At 39.7% G+C, this 18,575-nt stretch overlaps 3 protein-coding genes across 4 annotated transcripts; 1 reads left to right on the top strand and 2 right to left on the bottom strand.

The window, feature by feature from the left end:
- Positions 1-224: 224 nt before the first annotated feature.
- upb1 (ureidopropionase, beta) lies at positions 225-6,064 on the top strand. 2 transcript variants are annotated; one of them, XM_034692911.1, is made up of 10 exons: positions 225-717; positions 1,707-1,878; positions 1,965-2,052; positions 2,154-2,248; positions 2,328-2,486; positions 2,578-2,747; positions 3,540-3,621; positions 4,368-4,410; positions 4,599-4,756; positions 5,014-6,064. In XM_034692911.1, exons 1-10 carry the CDS (start codon positions 614-616, stop codon positions 5,095-5,097), a joined length of 1,155 nt encoding a protein of 384 aa, XP_034548802.1. In that variant the 5' UTR covers positions 225-613; the 3' UTR covers positions 5,098-6,064. The 2 variants fall into 2 exon arrangements, with proteins under 2 accessions (XP_034548802.1, XP_034548801.1); XM_034692910.1 differs by having other exon boundaries at positions 231-717; positions 4,599-4,752.
- Positions 6,065-7,987: 1,923 nt separating this feature from the next.
- gucd1 (guanylyl cyclase domain containing 1) lies at positions 7,988-11,903 on the bottom strand. The gene is made up of 6 exons (XM_034692833.1): positions 11,502-11,903; positions 11,302-11,386; positions 10,979-11,144; positions 10,788-10,879; positions 10,454-10,695; positions 7,988-8,102 (listed from the first exon to the last, which is right to left on the bottom strand). The coding sequence occupies exons 1-6, from the start codon at positions 11,506-11,508 to the stop codon at positions 8,011-8,013; spliced, it is 684 nt and encodes a 227-aa protein (XP_034548724.1). The 5' UTR covers positions 11,509-11,903; the 3' UTR covers positions 7,988-8,010.
- Positions 11,904-13,723: 1,820 nt separating this feature from the next.
- LOC117819221 (P2X purinoceptor 4-like) lies at positions 13,724-18,575 on the bottom strand. The gene is given in 16 exon segments (XM_034692478.1): positions 13,724-13,863; positions 13,997-14,101; positions 14,192-14,229; positions 14,232-14,256; positions 14,341-14,351; positions 14,354-14,393; positions 14,395-14,434; positions 14,516-14,535; positions 14,537-14,657; positions 15,635-15,772; positions 15,857-15,937; positions 16,022-16,118; positions 16,205-16,277; positions 17,947-18,018; positions 18,146-18,293; positions 18,432-18,575. Coding segments are annotated over 16 exon segments (1,185 nt in total). The 5' UTR covers position 18,575; the 3' UTR covers positions 13,724-13,830.

Below are 18,575 nucleotides of genomic sequence, written 5' to 3'. Positions count from 1 at the left end.
CCTCTGACAGCCTCTGCTTCTTCTACTATTGAAAATGATTTAAATACAGCATTCACATGTTAAGCTGAAGTCAATAAATAAAGAGAATAACTTGAATTGTTTGTGTGATATTTGACTAACTGGTGAATTAAAAAACAGATGTTTAAAGTTAAGTGTCACGTGATGAAGAGACATGAAGTGATATTTGTGCTCAATGGACCCCAGGAATAGTAGCTGCTGCCTTAATGGCAGCTAATGGGTATCTGGATAAAGGAAGAAAGGAAGAAAGCTAAACTCTCTCAAGCTATTAGCTCAGTGGTTACTCCCACTGTCCTCCTGTGTCCAGAGTTTTTCTCTCTTGTGTGTTTTTGCATCGTAACAGACATTAAACAGACTTGCACGCGTGTTATGAGGGAGGGTGTTCACAGGGTTAACTCATACGCCCCCTAAGAGGCCCAGACAGACACAGACATTGTAGACTCGTCTTCTCAAAATCATTTATTGCGAAAGACCCGAGCCTGAAACTCTGGAGGATTATATAACAAGTGGAGTCTCATATAACGAGCACACAGTCCGTCTCCAGCAAACACCGAGCTGTTCCGTCCTGAACCTGCAACCCGGAGAAACCACAGACATGTCCTCGTGTGAGTTTGAGTCTCTGGAGAAATCTCTGGAGTCTCACCTTCCAGAGACTGAGCTCAGAGAAGTCAAACGCATCTTGTTCGGGAAGGAGACTCAGTGAGTTGTTGACAAATAACTTATTTAAGTGTTTTCAACTTTTCTTTATCCGTGCATTTTTCCCTGGTAAATGATTGTTCTGCAGGATGGACTTCAGTCACTCCTCTCAGCTTCAGTGTGAGCTACAGCAGCACACAACCTTTAGCCTGTCTGAAGAGAGGGTTACTCAGTGACAGCTCTCCATGCTGTGTTTGCTGCACTGTTAAATTGATTTTCTTAAACTGTACAGTAAGCAATGTTAGAGAAAGCAAACAAACTTAATTTCCTCCTGGTTCAATATTAATACAATACAAGTAGAAGTTGTTAAATGAAATTGAACAGGAGTACATTGCTTTCTACTTAAATATTCAAACTACTTATACAGTAGATAAAAATGCAGAACATTGTTGTATTCTCACAATGCATGAGTGCAATCAAAAATACATTGGTGTACATTCTGTTATGTTATTTTACTTGTAAAAAATACAATTCGTAAACTCACTGCAAAAAGTCAGCCTTCAAAAACAAGAAAAAATATACAAAAATTGGGAGTATATTACTTAAACTAAGCAAAATTATCTGCCAACAGAACAAGATAATTTGGCTTGTCAAGACTTTCCAAAACAAGTAAAAATATCTAACCTCCATGAACCCAGAAATACCTTAAAACAAGTGTATTTTTACTAATAAAAAGTGCAATTTTCTTGATAGAAATAAAAAATATGAGACTTCTTCTCTCAATATTTTGAAAAATATTCTTAAATTAAATGAATGCTAGCGCCATTATCTTGACATAATGACATTTCTTGAAACCAGCAAAGTTATACTAAAAGCAAATTTACTTTTCTAGATGGAACGAAACAAGTTAAGAATATATTTGCCAAACTTTAACGCCTAAAAGATAAATAATTTCACATAATTTCACTGTCACATGGAGTCATTGTATATCTTCTGCTGATCCCGTCTCTTTTATGTTTGTTTTGTAAAAATAAAAATCCTCTCTGTTTCAGGAAGTTGGACCTTCCTGCGTGTGCTGTGGAAGCTGCTTCAGAGCGTGAATTTGAGCTGAAGGGTTACAGGTTTGAATCTGCACAGGAACAACTAAGACCACCCAGGAGGATCCGTGTGGGGCTCATTCAGCACCACATCGTTCTGCCCACTGATGCCCCTGTGCTGGAGCAGGTCAGGACTCAGCCATTCATCAAATATACATGCACTTGTTGTAGCAAACCTTGGATGCATTGGATTAATTACTTCTCCCTCTACAGATCACTGCCATGCACAATCGGATTGGTGAAATAGTCGAGGTGGCGGCCATGTGTGATGTAAACATTGTCTGCTTTCAGGAGACCTGGAGTGAGTTCTTGTATGAGTCAGATCTACAAGCATTTAAATGAACAGATTGACACATTTTACATGAAGTTAAAAAGAGCTGACTCACCTTCTGTTGTTCACAGCCATGCCCTTTGCTTTCTGCACACGAGAGAAAGAACCATGGACAGAGTTTGCAGAGTCTGCTGAAGAAGGAAACACCACACGCTTCTGCCAAGAGGTGATACTACAGAGGTCTGACACTATGACATGCTTTACCACAAATCACAAGCCTCACAACACTCTCACTATGTCATCAGCTTGCCAAAAAATACAACATGGTGGTTGTTTCTCCAATCCTGGAGCGAGAGGAGCGGCACAGCACTCTGTGGAACACGGCGGTGGTGATCTCAAACTCTGGAAACGTGCTGGGGAAGAGCAGGAAGAACCACATCCCCAGGATTGGAGACTTTAATGAGGTACATTTGGGATTTTTCCTGGACTATGTGGTTCATTGCATCTGTATGAAACTGATCAAACCATGTCCACTGTTTTTATTTTACTACTCAGTCTACATACTACATGGAGGGCGACTCTGGCCACACTGTGTTCCAGACACAGTTTGGAAAGATAGCTGTGAATATCTGCTATGGGCGCCATCACCCTCTCAACTGGTTCATGTACAGCATGAATGGAGCTGAGATCATCTTTAACCCTTCAGCTACTGTTGGAGCTCTCAGGTGAGGACAAATCAGGGGAGTACTACTTCAGGATTGGTAATAGTAACAACACAGAGGGACCTGGGGGAGTGGTGCTCATCACTTGGTGACGCCCCTTTCTTCACATAAAAAAAAAAGAAAAAATTGAATATGTATCATTTGATTAATAAGACCAATACTTGCTTCCATGGTACATGTTGTAGTACCCCTTCCCACCAAACAAGTGACATGCAGTGAACTTGTTTGAAAGCTTGTTAAAAATGCGTCGAAGTAACAACAGTAGCTTTTATTTATTTTTATTTTACCTTTATTCTATCAAGTAAAAAATGTTTGAGAACCAGTTCTCATTTACAAACATGACCTGACCAAGAGGCCCAACAGGAACACATACACACACATAGACATAAACATAAAATAGAACAAAAGTGAACAAGTAACAAGCAATGTGCGTGAGGTGTAAAAAAATATGTGTGTATATATAGGTATGCATGGAAGTAAAGTCCGAAGTGATCAGCAGGAGCAACAGTCACCTACAATCTGTTGAAGATTAAGCTTGAAGGTTGTGAGTGGAGTCAAAGTTGAAAGTTTGAGGGTGTTTTGTAAGATATTCCAGTCGTTAGCTGCTGCAAAACAAAAGGAATTACGTCCGAAAACAGTAGAAGTACCAGGGACGATAAGTTTGATGTATTCACTGGACCTAGTGCAATATGAGGCTTGGGTGACGCGAAGAAGAGAGGACAGGTAGGGAGGTGTCTGTAGTTGAAGTATCAGTGCTGCTGCTAATGCTGTTATAATGCAATTTCTTCTCTACAGTGAGCCCATGTGGTCTATAGAGGCCAGGAACGCAGCCATAGCAAACCACTGTTACACCTGCGCAATCAATCGTGTTGGAACGGTAAGTCCACCACCACAATCATCACATTGGTCTGATTAAAGATAATCTATGAAAGTTTACAGAATTATCTCTTTGACACCCAAGAGCAGGACCCTTATATACATATTTACATCAAATGTAGTTGAGGAATGAATGGATTACCATTCCAGTATTCAATTGTTTTCACTTTATGACTTATTACATTTTACGTTGATAAATCAAAAAGAGAAGCAGCTTTTAAATGTCTTCTTTGGTGATATTGGATCAATGCTTGACAACTAATAAAGTCAAGAAAAGTCCAATTTATTTATACAGCACATTTAAAAACACAGCAGAAGCTGAACAAAGTGCTGTAAAATTCATAAAAAACACAATATCAAACCAAAGCTAACAATTATTAAGAAAAAGAGACAAAATAAACAACAAGGAAAACACAGCATTGGGAATTTAAACCTAATCAGAGCTAGAGGACTCAAATGCTAAAATATAAAAGGGAGTTTTCAGGCCAATTTTTGAAAGAGTCAGCAGAGGGAGCAGCCCTTATGGAAGAGGGGAGGCTGCTAGGGTGGAACAGAAACCTGCTTACAATTTACCCTTAAATAGAGTTCTTCTCAAAACTGAAAGTCACATAAAGCAGTAGGTTGTAAAACTTTTTTGAGCTCTGAGTCAGTTGTTGCTGTGGTCCTGCTCACATGTAGACTTCACTGTTTGAACCATCAGTATCTGCAGCGTGTGTGACTTAATGTGCATTTTTCCATTGAACACAGGAACATTTCAAAAGTGAATTCACGTCTGGTGATGGAAAAAAGGGTATGAGATATCTTATTTATTCTTCACTTTTGAACTTGAGAGTGTAGCTGACTCTCATTCTGCATAGTGGAGACATTTTTATAAAAGATGTTTTCGTGTCAGTTGTTTCCACTTCCAGTAAGTGGCTGACACTGGTAGGATAAATCATGTCAGCACCCAGATTCACACAGCTCTCCCTGATTTTGCAGCTCATCATGACTTCGGACACTTCTATGGATCCAGTTATATTGCTGCTCCTGACGGCAGCCGCACCCCTGGGCTCTCCAGGACTAGTGATGGCCTGCTTGTGGTTGAACTGGACCTGAACCTGAACAGACAAATCAGTGACAAATGGAGTTTAAGGTCGGTATAACAGGGTTTAGTATAAGCAGCCTCTTTGTATGTCCCATTCTTCTTACTTTGTTCATGTGTTTGGTTCTGTGATGATTGAAAGCTCAACTCTTGGACATGTTTGCTAAAAAGACAGACACTCTGTGTCAGTCTGTTCTCCTGAAAGTTGTGATTGACCTATTCTCTTTGCCTTTGCTGTAACTCCATGAATTTCCCTGTTGTGGGACGAATAAAGGAGTATCTTTTCTTATCTTATTTTATCTTTGTTTGCAGATGACTGGTCGTTATGCTGAGTACGCAGAGGAGCTCACCAAGGCAGTCAGATCTGACTTCAAACCTAAGATCGTAAAGGAGTAGTTGATATTTCACTGTAGTTGATACAAGTATGAAATATATTTTGGTTTCTGCTTTCATTGGTCCACTTTCAGTGTGTAACAGAAAACTAAATAAAGTCAAACTGGAGCCCCGTTGTTTAATTGGGTAACTAACGTGTTTCTGATTTACCTGTTAAAGATTAGATGATAGGCTAGATTTTCACGCCATTACATTAGACCAGTTCCTTCCCTTCTCCATACTCTCTCTTTCCATCATTCTAGGACAAGTTGATCTTTGTCTCATCTGTCCATGGGATGTTGTTCCAGATCTCTACAGGCTCTTTTAGATACTTTTTGGCACACTGTGATCAGGCCTTCCTGTTTTGAGACTCACCGATGGTTTGCACCTTGTGGTGAACCCTCTTTATTTACTCTGGTGAAGTCTTCTCTTAGCTGTTGACTCAGACACTGATACCCCGACCTCCTGGAGAGTGTTCTTGATCTGGCCAACTGTTGTGAAGGTATTTTCCTGACCAGGGAAATGATTTTCTGTCATTCACCACACTTGTTTTCCGTGGTCTTCCAGGTCTTTTGCCGTTGTTGAGTTCACCAGTGCTTCTATTCTTTCTCAGAATGTACCAAAGAAAATTTGACTACACTTAATGTTTTTGCTATCCCACTGACGGGTTTGTTTTGATTTTGCAGCCTAACGATGGCTTGCTTCACTGTTAGTGACAGCTCTTTGGACTTCATAGTGAGAGTTGACCTCACCAGATTCTAAATGCAAATATAACACTTGAAATGAACTCTAGACCTTTTATCTGGTTCTTGTAAATGACATAATGAAGGAATTACACACACCTGGGAATGAAACAACTGAGCAGCTAATTGTCAATTACTTTTGGTCCCTTCAAAAGTGGAGAGTATAATAAAATGTGTTGTAACTCCTACACCGTTCACCTGATTTGGATGTAAATACCTTCAAAATAAAGCTGAAAGTCTGCACTTTCCGCACGTCTCATTGTTTCATTTTAAATCCGTCGTGGTGGTATACAGAGCCGGAACACTGAAAACTGTGTCACTGTCCAAATATTTCTTGGCTGTACTGTAAATACAAACCATGTTCTAAAACAGGGGTTCCCAAACTTTCAGCCCGCGACCCCCAAAATATGGGTGCCAAAGACTTGTGACTCCCTATGTCGCTTGAGGTAGTTAAATGTTTCTTCATACTTCATACTTCAAAATGAGTTTACTTACATGCACATGTGGCTGTGTTTTCTGAGCTGCTAACTGTTAACTAACCCTAACTTTAGAAGTCATCTGGCAGAAAACTAATGAAATGTAATTATTTGCAGGCTTTTATTTCAAATGCAACTTCTATTTTTGTCTTTATTTTTTACAATAATGGGTAAAATAAGCAAATGTAGATTACTAACTGTAAATAAAATAATGTGACCCCCATTGATGTCTTGCGACCCCCCAGGGGGTCCTGACCCACGCTTTGGGACCCCTGTTTTGGAAAGCTACAGTGTATAGGCATGGAATAATGGAGCTATACATGCCTTGTTTCTCATTTATCATTTAAGAATTATATTCTATCAAATATCAATATTTCAGCATTATATATTAGCCATCGGCTGACTGGCTCTCTAGTTAACACCGGCAGGTGACAAACTGTTTTAGGTTGTTCACTAATAACAGCCTCATTAAACATTCAGGATTCACAAAATGACAAGGATGGAGCAGATGTTCAAATTCTTTAATAAGAACATACAATAAACAGAGCTCTATGTTTAATAAAAAATAAAGTTTGCGGTTCAAACGTGCCGTTTGTTCTCTTTCAAAGCACACCAGTAAGAAATCACGTTTAGTATTTTCAAAGTAATTTCATGGTAAAATGTTAAAGTTAAATAACATACAATTATGTCTGGTTGAAAAATGTAGTGCAAAAAACAGATGCAAACCATACATTAAAAAGAAATACACAAAAGTAAAGGACGCTGAGATATAAACCTGGTCTCTACTGCTTTTAACCGAGGACATAATCAAGTCAAAATGACTTCTTTGTTCTGTAATACATCAAAACAACCAAGCGTGGAATTCATCGATTGCAGCATGTCGCCACGAAAAGAAAGCACAAGATGGCCGTCCGCTCTTCCTCCTCCTCCGAAGTAAATAAGAAACCTTCAAGTTAGCATTTCAAGAAGTCGATCCACCATCAATTCTTCTGCAGATACGACAGATTATCCATAGGCAGGCTATGGAATATTGCATTGAACCAGTTTTGTCATGGGATGTGCATGTCCCACTTTAGGGCATTAATTACCTGAGACTCTCAAACACAACTATTCCTGTATTCCCTGTCGCTGGAAAAGTCAGAATAAAAAGTGACAGAAAGGTGAGTTAAGAGTACTTTTTAAAGGCGGTGAAGGTGAGGCTGATGGCTGCCTCTTGAGACTTCAACATAACAGAACAAATAATTTAATCTACAAAATGTTTCCATCCCTAATCCTGATTTACAGACTTTCCCAGTAACTGTGTTTTGTGTCATGATTCCCACATTTCATCCACTGTAATTTCACAGATCTAAAAACATTCTCAGTTGATATTTAACCTCTAATATATGAGCAATCTCAGTCATTAAAATTCATCAGAGACACGGGACGTTCATGTCCACCGTCTCTCCATCTCAAAAGAGAAATAAAAAATACCAGCTGAGATTATTGAACCTCCCTGCTGGAAATCCTTCTGGAGTTTAGTTCTAAATGTTTAGGAGCTGTGACGCTGCAGCAATGTGCCTCTCGTGTAAGCGGGTGGACCTATTAGCACCAGAGAGGATGACCCGGGCGACGACTGACAACAGGAGGGGCCAACAGTCCAACACTGAGGAACGGCAGCATCGTAGCGCTAAAATGATGAGCTGAAAAATAACATCCAAGTCCGACCTCCCTTTTAATCAACTCTCCTTAAAGACGAACAGGATATCTTCATCTGTCCCGTAGCTCCGACGAGCCTCCTCAAAGTTACTGACGCCGGTGCAGCACACCCCTGAATAACACAACAACACAGAGACACACACACACCGTCAGTCAGATTCAGTACACTTTCAGTACATTTTCTTTTTTTCTACCATATACCTACAAAAACATATATATATAAAAAAAACTACACATTTGCATAATCAGTCCCTTCATTTTATGACTGATTTGTCTAAAGTATTGGCTATTTATCATTAATTGGCTGTTATATAGGAAATTTGACATCTGTTCAAATTGTACTTTTTATATTGTCTAGGCTAGGGATGCACCAAAAATTTGGCCACCGACAATTTTCGTCCGACAATGTCGCAAATGTGCATTTTCAGTTTTCGGGCCTAAACAAAAACAACATGGCCGAAACAGAATGTTGGGATGACGCAAGTAAAAAGCACGGCCAGTACGCGCTTGTCTGGATAAGGGCCGACATGTCTGCATCCGTTCTTCCTTTAATTGCAGCACTAAAGCGTCTTCTAAGCAAAGAGGTTGAGACGGACCACGGAGTGAAAACAATAAAAAGTACACTCTTAAGGCTGATTTATACTTCTGTGTCTCCCCTACGCAGCAGGGGCTGACGCGGACATGAGCCCCACATACTTGTGCGGCGATGTGTCCGTGTCACGCAGCAATTCTCCGCCGAAGCGCTTGAGGGCAGTGTGGTCTCTCTGATAGCCGGTTACCTCCTTCCGGCCCGCTACGTTCTCTGTTTACTTTTCCACAGAGATTCAGAGCGTGTTATGTTAATCTACAGCTGATACATGTTGCTGTTTATCATACAGACATGATTACATGAAGAATAGAGAGGAGGAGATGAAATACACGGCCGGGATCCCGGAAGTCTTGTAAATGTGGGAAACACAATGGGCCTCGTTCACTAACAGTGCGTACGCACAAATACCTGCTTAACCTGTGCGTACGCACGTTTGAAGCACAAATCTGGGATTCATCAATATATTCTTACTTGAATTTGTTCTTACACTATGAACAAATTTAGAACTTCCTCAGAACATGCGTATGCACAAATGATGATGACCAACTTTCTCAGAAAATGTGAACACACTCTTTTAACTAAATGCATGACATATTTAAACTACTTTCAGTAAAAGAAAAAAGCCAGATGACTGTCATACAGACATCTACCAAAAAGAAAGGCAGAAAACTCATCACATTTTCTATTTTCAAGGTTTTATTTCAAGGTTAGCTACTATTTTTGTCGATATATTTTTATTATAATTGGTAAAATGTTCTATTTTAGACAACTTAAAAAAAAAAATCTGAAAGAAATCTCAAAGCCCCCCATTTGTGTCTTGCGACCCCCAGTTCGGGGACCCTACTCTAAGAAACAGAGGGCTAATTGATGAGCATATTTTTTTGGTTTATTTAGATTAAGTCTCTAGTCCGTGCAAAATTGTCTGGTACGCACGTGTCATGAATCCGGGTTTTGCGAAAGCACTTATTTTATGTGCAGAGTAAACGCATTTATTAGTGAATGAGGCCCAATGCCCCTGAGCGGACCAATCACAGGGCTTGCGGTCTGCGTCGATTCTACACCTAGTTACATTTTGGAGGAGGTGCACATCAGCCACGCGCGTAGGCCTCTGCGTAGGTACAGAAGCTACGCGGTGCTCCAGCGTAGGCTACGTCGATTTGACGCAGAAATGTAAATCAGCCTTTAGAGTCTGTCAGCCCACGTTTCACTGAGATCTATTCGGATCTTCTGCCCTTCATCGCAACTGTACTGATCCGCATTATAAAGATCACTACTTGGATGTGTGAATAAAGCAGCGCGCACGAGAAATGATCCACGCTGTGATGGATGCTGAGAACCCGCTTGGAGATGGAGTAGCGCACAGTGCAAGAGAAGGAGAACAGAGCGCAGAAAAAAGGACTCACTGGTCTCTCTGAACCAGATGAGGGGCATGCACCCTCGTTGTCTGATATGTTCAATGAGATCCTTGATTTTACTGGAGGTTAGTACACAGTCAGAACCATAAATGCAAAGGTACTTATAAAATTGTCATATTCATTTCTTTCGGTGTTTCGGTTTCCTGTTTCGGCCAAATATTTTCATTTTGGTGCATCCCTAGTCTAGGCTCTTAGCTTCCGGACAACAAATGAATATTAACAGATATTTTTTGAATGTTAATAGACAAACAATCAACCTCTGACAATGAATCAACAGATTCGTTCAGCACTACTTTTATCTGAACAGATATTGAAAAGGGAAACAATCTTGGAGTTATATTTTGAAAACTGTGACGCTCAATCTTTAAAAGGAAGTTTACAGTAACACAGTTTTTTGCGATAACATGCACTGTGACTGTGTCTCATATTGCCTTGTGCTTGAAGTTAGAGATCACTCACGGTCAGAATATGCAGGATTGTTGTAGAAAATGCAGCCTGTGGTCCTGTTGAAGCCGCACACCACCACAAAGTGACCCTGATACTCAGGCTTCCTGCAGAAACACTTCTGGCCCACCGGCAGGAAGCAGCAGTACTTGACAGGCGAGGAGCAGAGTTCGCATGTCAAGACGACTGCGTTGACCAGCACTATGGCAACGTGGCCTTGCTCCAGATGAGATTGGATTTCCTGAACTGTAACAGAACTGTGAGAAGACACACAAATATATAGAAGTTATGAGTCGGAGGTAAAGCAGGCGACTTGTCCAAATTAAAAGATACAAAACAAAAACCTTACCATTTCTTCACGGCCACACCTTTGCTTTCTGCTTTCAGGAAGAGCTCGTTCACTCGATCTTCCTCTGTGTCAAAATGTTTCTTATAGAAGGACTGCAAACAAAAGCCAGAGACAAAACAGACACAGTCACGCACAGAGAACTAGAGAATCCAGATCTGATCAGGAGGGTTCTCATTAGCATACACACGTACCTGATTCCGAAAGCCTTTATCAACGCCCAGAGTCTGGGTACAAAAGCAGTGTTTGATCCCTACATGGCACATGAGGTAGGCCAGGTCAATAGTCCAAACACTCTCTGTCAGCTTCAGGTCCCAGCATGCTCTCTGAAACTCCTCATCACTGACAGGGTGGAGGTACCTGAAAGAGGGGACAGCTAGAGACTGTTAACCCTTCTTCATTAACTGTACACTGAGACACTGTAACAGTAGTTCAAGCATTGTTTTTATGGGGATGACAGGCAGCAGACGGTACAGGTGATCACCAGTAAAAGCTGCAGACTTCATAGTCTACTTACTTGAGGACCATCCTGGAGCAGGCTAATCCACAGTCCCAGTGGTATAATTGCCGAATGACAGGTACTTTCAGTAAGACAGCATCCTCTGAATAAAGAAACAGAGGGTGTTACAGCGTGTATCATTCCTCTGCTGCCAAATGTCGGCGATCGAAGAATAAAAACTCTGATGAATCACCAAGTAAATAAATCGGATCACTTACCTGTCATTCTGCAGGACTCTTTCTCAGCTAGCGGCCAAATAGCTAACTCGAGACCAGCTGGTCAGTCTTGTTTACAGCATTTAAGCCGGGGTCGGGTTTCCTCATCGATGCTAGCGGTGAGAAACCAGCTGCTCTCTATAAGTTTAGCTGTCCAGCTAACAGTAATAACTAGTCTTCAGGGGGCTTCTCTGCTTATAAGCGCGGCAGCTCGACGAACACCACTCCTCGACATACGGCCACCTATTGAACTATTAACTATTACACTACTACAGGAAACTACTCATAAAAAAATCTGTTTAAGCAAGTTTTGGAGACGGTCCTCCATCGAATATTCCTCTGCTTTACTTCTCTGTTGTTTGCTAGCAGACTGAGAAGAAGCTTCTTCGGGGGGATGCTGTCGCTCGAGGTTATGCTGCCCCCTTGCGGTGTGGAGGGGTAATCTTTAAACTCATATTGAACCATGATTGAGACAACTTTTTAACAGGTTGATTTTTCTTATGCAGCGGTGGACAAAGTACACAGTTTCATTTAAGTCAAAGTATAAATCCTCTTGGTCAAACATTACTCCAATACAAGTGAAAGTTGCTCTGACAAATTATAAGTTAAAGGTGACACATCATGCAAAATTGACTTTTTGGTTCTCTACCTGAAATATATTCCCTGGTATGTCTACAAACCCCCTGAAAATCAAAAAATCCTCTGCCCCTGTTCTGATTTCTCCACCTTTCAGTAAATGTGTGCTGAAACGAGCCGTTCAGTTTTCAGTGTTTTTCATACGTCACAACCTCTGGTCTAAAAATATTGTCCAATGTGGAAGTGCTAAAAGCTGCAGTTCATTCCATTTAAAGGCACAGACACAGAAAACAGCCTGTTCTGAGCAGGCTGAAAAAGAGGGGTTTACAGGCAGACCAAAATCTGATTTCAGAGGGGTTTTTTTTAGCAATAAACTTTAAAGACATGTTATGGGAAACCTCTTAGACCAATATATTTTGATGAAAAGAGCATAATATTCACCTTTAAATTACGACATACTTGCTTTTAAAAATACTTACAGCTGCTGTTGGTAGTCACGGAGTAAACATCTGTTCAGAGAGAGGCACTTTGAATGTCAACACTATCCCTCCCAACCAGACTTCCTCTTAGCCCCCCAACACAGATCGGCGTATGCAAGGCAAAGGGCTGAGGTGATTCTTGAGCCTGGACCCGCTCAGGGTGTTGTACCCTTTTCTGTCCATATCGGCGTATGCAGTCATGATAGTGCCGGTCTCATAACCAATCGGAGGAGTAGTAGGGGCCGCCCCTTAACCAATCAGAACAGAGGATTGGAGATTAGCTATGATTGGTCCGTCGTAACGGGAACGGGGGAATGATAACATTGCTTGGTACAAAGACTTTGGAAAACGCAGAGATTTGGCAATAGGCTCAAATTACTCCACTTACCGATGAGTACTGATGGGCATTATGACCTTTTCACCAAACCAGCAGGAAAAGGTAACATTTTTTTACACCGTTCCTACCAACAGTAACTTTAAGTATTCATAGTACTTTTTAAAATATCTCCAAATGTTGTATTTTCAAAAAGCATAATGGTAGTCAAGACTACATAGGAGTACATTTGGTTACATTATGTTTATCTAGAAAACATTACTCGAAATCTCTAAAAACTATACCATCGAATAAAAACAGCTCCAACTTAAAACAACTAAGTTACTCTAAGTACAACAACTTAGTTTGAAATGTAGATCTGGAATGAAACAAATGTTACGTAGCTCAGCACACTTCTCAGGTTTGACAGTGAATGTTTGTATGTTTGGGCAGAGTGGGAAACAGGGAGAACATTTAAACGATACGTATCATTCTTCATTTCCAAAACCTCTTACATGGGCTGAAATATGGCCATGGGTGCTCAGGTGAAGAATTATAGCCATCATTACCACCACTAAATTAACTGTCTGATCTGAGTGAAATTTGCTCTGTGTTTGCTCCACGTCAACTGTGGAGATGCACGATAAACAGAACTACACAAACACATTTTACTGTTCTAGGGATCAGATTTCAGAAAAGAGAAGGCAATTCATAAGCTGACTTCAAAGCAAAAGTAGTGAGTAACAAGGCACTGATAGAAATGTAGTGTAGTACAATAATTGTCTTCTGAATGTAGTGGAGTAAAAGTAATAAGTATCCCCCCAAAATAATACTCAAGTAAAGTACAGATACTCAAGTAAATTTACTTTGTTACGTTCCACCACTGCTCATATGATAGAAGATATTCACTCATGAAAATTATTGTTCACAGTCATCTCAGTTATCCCACGGTGATGTGATCATGTTACTGGGTTCCATACGTGGAGCTCATTGACATCTGTTCAATAGAAATGAAGGAACAAGATGATGAACAGTCGAGCAAGAGTTGCACAGAAAGTAAACACTTTATTCAAGGCTGATTTATGCTGGGAGTGAAAGATGTAAATGAAACTGGAAGATCAGCCACTTACTGCTTCAGTGTCAGTATCCTCATTCAGATATTCCACCTTGCGTCTGTTGTAAAGATGCCTTTTTCTCGCACACGTCGACATAAAAATATCAGCAAAAATAGGAACCTGCAGGACAATAATGTGTATCACTGCCGTTTCTATAATATAAATAAAACTTTGTATAAATGAAACTTACTACTGTACATATCAACTCACCAAAGTAAGAAATGACAATCCTGCACCTAGGCTTACTAGGTTGGTACAACTCCAAATTTTCCTGCCTGCAACATAAAAGAACCAGTGAATGATGCTGTTAATGTAACTGATTAACTCATTTCAGGATTTTTTTTTCATTCAGGTCTCACAGTTCCAAAACGAGGACATCAAACCGGATCCCCTATGCTTTAATCAAGGTTCTAGGTCTCCACTCCATCTGGGGTCTTGTAGTTCTTTGCATACCTGAAAGGGGGAGGTGCAAATAAATGTTTCAGTATAGTTGATTCAATAATAAGCCTTCATTGTGTTCCCTGTGGGTTTCACCTGAAGTTGTATCCAGGAGCGAATGTTATTAACAGGATTTTTGTTGTCCAGCCTGCGGAAGATGTACTTGGGGGTGCACTTCTTGGCCCACCAGTCCAGATCACAGGTCCAGTCAATGATAATACCAAGGACACCACCCTTTGTAAACCGTGAATTATAACAATAACTCAAAATGTGTACCTACATAACACCTATAAATTAAACAGGTACAATAAGAACATTCCAGACAATGTATAAATGTATTTAATCTAAAGGAACATTAATACACTGTATGTGGGAATGCGAGAAGAAATAAAAATCTGTTGGGAAGAGGTTAAAAATATAATTGAGAAGATCATTTCCAAACAGATCCTACTAGATCCCAAATTGTTTATGTTCGCAATATATCCAGAAAACATTGTTACACTAAAAATGAATGCCATTTATTGACCATAGTCTGCTGTCTGCCTATAAAGTATTGCACAAAAATACACTAACAGACCCAGTACCCCCCATTGGTTAAATCAGATGTTGTCATCCCTCCATTAGAAAAAATAACATACATCAGCAAGCCAAAGAACCTGATTTTGAAAAAAATTGGAAACCCTTCATTGATTATGTTAAAAAAAACAATCCAACACTGCAGTCCCAAAATCCATGTTAAAACTGTAGATTCTTTCATTTTGTCTTAATATATGCCAACTGACCTTGATTTTATTTCTTTCAAATTGAATTAGCCTTGTTTGATTTAGAGAAGCTCTGTTCATTCTATTTTTTTATTTTTATTTTTATTTTCTTTCATTTTGTTTAGTTGTTATTGTGTTGTTTTTCCATTGTTAATCCTTGAGATACAGCCATGCAGCTGTGAAAGTGGAAAATGGTTAATGATAAAGCAGTATTTTTTGTGGTTATAAACTTCAATAAAACACTATGGCGAGAAAAAAAAGAAAAAACCCTAATAAACTCAAAAACTGGTCATTATCCAACTGTGTTTCAGTTTAGACAAAATCTAATTATATCTGCTGTGAAAGACCTTACACTTGGAATTAAAAGTAAGATAAGGGATGAAGAGGTTTGTGGGGTTCAATTTTAATGGAGTAAAAGTGTTTAAATTAGTGTTCTGTGGTATTGATGTACCTTACAGCCATGTCTTGAAATTCCTCTCCAGCCTCTGAAACCATGTGTTTAAGGAGGAAGATGGGGCAGTCAGGATCTGTTGTACGATTGAATTGGCACCTCTTGAGGTATGAAGAGTTGATATGTGGCAGTAAGTTTCTTCTGTGAAAGGAAGGAAAGAATCATTTAAACATAGAGAGAAACTGTACACTTGTAAAATACGCCCCTTCACGCTGCAGCACTGACGCGTGGAAGTTGAATTTAGGGTATGTTATGCTGTTTTTGATCAGCACAGTGAAGTTCTCTGCAGCAGCCAGCAGTGGGTGTCTGTGTAACAGAGAAACGACATGTTAAACCAAATCTATATGAAACTTCAATGAGTTATAAACAGAACACTGCACTTAGTCTTACTCAGGCAGATTTGTGTCTATTTCAAGAGGGCACCATGAGAGCACTTCACAAGTCCGGGCAGTCGTGGAATAGTTTTCACACAGACCTGTCCTTATACCTGAGTGGAGAATGTAAGGTGGTTTGTTCTATACAATTACACATCAGCATTCATCAGGCTAATGTCATCAAGAAAGGAAGGTGTACCGTTGCCTCTGGGATCATTGTATCCCTGGATACAGTCACAATCATCCACACAAGTAGTTGATGGGCTTGGAAGCTGAAGGAGAAATCACAAGTGTTAATTAGAATCAGTTCAGCTGGACAAGTATGTGTGCAAAAAAATGAATAACAACATGGATGAAAACTGGGCTATTATAATCATTGTTTTAGCAACATTTATTTATTTTGTTTATTTAGTTATCTATCCATCCATCAGTTATCTTGACCGCTTATCCCATTGGGGGTCACGGGGGGCTGGAGCCCATCCCAACTGGCTTCAGGCGGAAGGCAGGTACACCCTGGACAGGTCGCCAACCTATCACAGGGCTAACACAGAGAGACAGACAACCATTCACACCACACTCACATCTACAGGCCAAGTAGAGTGATTAATTAACCGGTAAGCATGTTTTTTGACTGTGGGAGGAAGCTGGACTACCCAGAGAGAACATGCAAACTCCACACAGAAAGGGACCTGCCCGGCTGTGGATTTGATCCAGGAACCTTCTAGCTGTGAGGCAACATCGCTACCCACTGCACCACCGTGTATCCCTTAGTATCTATGCATTTACCAATTTATCTGATCTTTTAACCTTTAACTTATTTTTAATTTTGCTACTTCTTTATTGATTTTATTTCATGTTTTAAGCCCCTAAGCTATGGAACTCTCTGGCTCTGGACATCAAAACGGCGAGCTCTCTGGGTGTTTTAAAAGTAACTTAAGACTTATCTTTTTAGCTTTTAATTTGGAGTTATTTATTTTTAACCCTGGACTGCATCATAATTTTTATTATCTTAATTATTATTTCAATCATTAATATTTGAATCATTGCTTTAACACTTATCTATCTTATTTATTTACCTATTTATTTCTTGTATTCATCTGATATTGTTAACGTTACCTCATATTTAACTTGTCTTTCCATATTACCTTATTTTTTTTAATTTTACTGTATGATTTTATTTTATTTTAAGTATTTTATTTATAATCATGCCTTTTATAATTTACCATTGCTGTTGTTTTTTGTCTCTGTTATTTTGTGAAGCACTTTGGCTACATGTTTTTATGTTTGAAAGGTGCTTCATAAATAAAGTTGAGTTGATTTAAAGTATTTTTACAATCAATATCTTCTTTCTTGTATTAGTCTTATTATTTCAGCCCTTTCTGTTGTTTTCTGACTCTCTGTTCTATTTAAAAGCACTTTGGGCTGCATGCTTTTTTGTATATAAGGTATTTCATAAATAAAGTTGAGTTGAGCTGAATTGAGTTGAGAGTGTATCTGGCCAGTGACATTAAACGTTAAATAATCTGTTTCACAAACGCAGTGGATGTTTGTCTGCTGCAGTAACCGATGTTAACCCGTCAGCATGAAGTAACATGAACACACATAAGCCATCATGCCTTGTCAGTGCAGTTATTGGCCCGAGCAGGATAGTTTTATATAAGCATGAATCTAATTAAAGTATATGGTGTAATCATGGTCCTGAAATTATCTGTACATGACAAACATGGCCAACAGGGTAAGGGAAAGTCAATAGTACAAAAATATTAATATCTCTAAGTGATTTGTGCACAATAAGTGAAATGAATCATTCGTAGCAACCCTGAAACAAAGATCAGAAAAGATTCTGAACTCTGTATGAGATGCATTTGATAAACGTTGTGTCTGAGTTAAGAGTTAATAAGTGTAAATGATTGTATTATAACATTTAGCATCAGTACTTACCTCAGGACAGCGTGCTTGAGTTTGATGTGGGGTAATAACCATATTTGTCAGCACAAAGAATGAATTCACACTCTGTCATACAAGAAGCAGAGATGGTTGAGACATGGACTTATCACATTTAGAACAGAGCAAACTGTCCATCAAGTAACTATGACAGATACCACGGATCATCTCTGAGTTTTGCTTGTGATAATAATACCTGAGGTGGGATAACATAATCAGCCACGTCCCAAAATCTAGGATCCATGTTTGAATTATTGGTGAAGGCAAAACCTTTCACTTTGGTGGTGACGGTACTCTTCACAGAGTCCGTCTGTTGATAGGCTTTCTGCACCAGAAACACATACCTGCAGGTTTAATAACAACAAATCACCAAGCAGCTCATATTAAACATAAGCTATGGGTATTTTGCAAAGGTTTATATCTGTGTTTTATCTTTGCATGTGCCAACCCCATGTTCTCCCAACAAAGCCCCCGTTACTTACCCCACCGCGTACAGCAGCACCATAAGCTGGAGGAACCTGAAGAAACATCCGACCCCTACGCTGGGAATAACCAGAGTTTTTGTTGTTTCATAATCAAACGCTAAATGTAGTAGGCTCTTGCAACAGCCTCCAGACTTGCTCATT

The sequence above is a fragment of the Notolabrus celidotus genome, chromosome 9 (assembly GCF_009762535.1).
Source record: "Notolabrus celidotus isolate fNotCel1 chromosome 9, fNotCel1.pri, whole genome shotgun sequence".
NCBI classification, from domain to species: domain Eukaryota; kingdom Metazoa; phylum Chordata; class Actinopteri; order Labriformes; family Labridae; genus Notolabrus; species Notolabrus celidotus.
Note: the sequence above shows the minus strand (reverse complement) of the source record. Positions and strands in the feature narration are given on the sequence as shown.

Excerpts from the sequence above, each read along its gene's own strand:
- upb1 (XM_034692911.1), top strand. The coding sequence starts at position 614 with ATGTCCTCGTGTGAGTTTGAGTCTCTGGAGAAATCTCTGGAGTCTCAC. Across the intron at positions 718-1,706 it reads TTGTTCGGGAAGGAGACTCA|GAAGTTGGACCTTCCTGCGT; the intron begins GTGAGTTGTTGA and ends TCTCTGTTTCAG. Across the intron at positions 2,487-2,577 it reads GGATTGGAGACTTTAATGAG|TCTACATACTACATGGAGGG; the intron begins GTACATTTGGGA and ends TTTACTACTCAG.
- gucd1 (XM_034692833.1), bottom strand. Across the intron at positions 10,696-10,787 it reads GGTGTGGCCGTGAAGAAATG|TTCTGTTACAGTTCAGGAAA; the intron begins GTAAGGTTTTTG and ends GTCTTCTCACAG. Across the intron at positions 8,103-10,453 it reads CAATCCTGCATATTCTGACC|GGGTGTGCTGCACCGGCGTC; the intron begins GTGAGTGATCTC and ends TGTGTTATTCAG.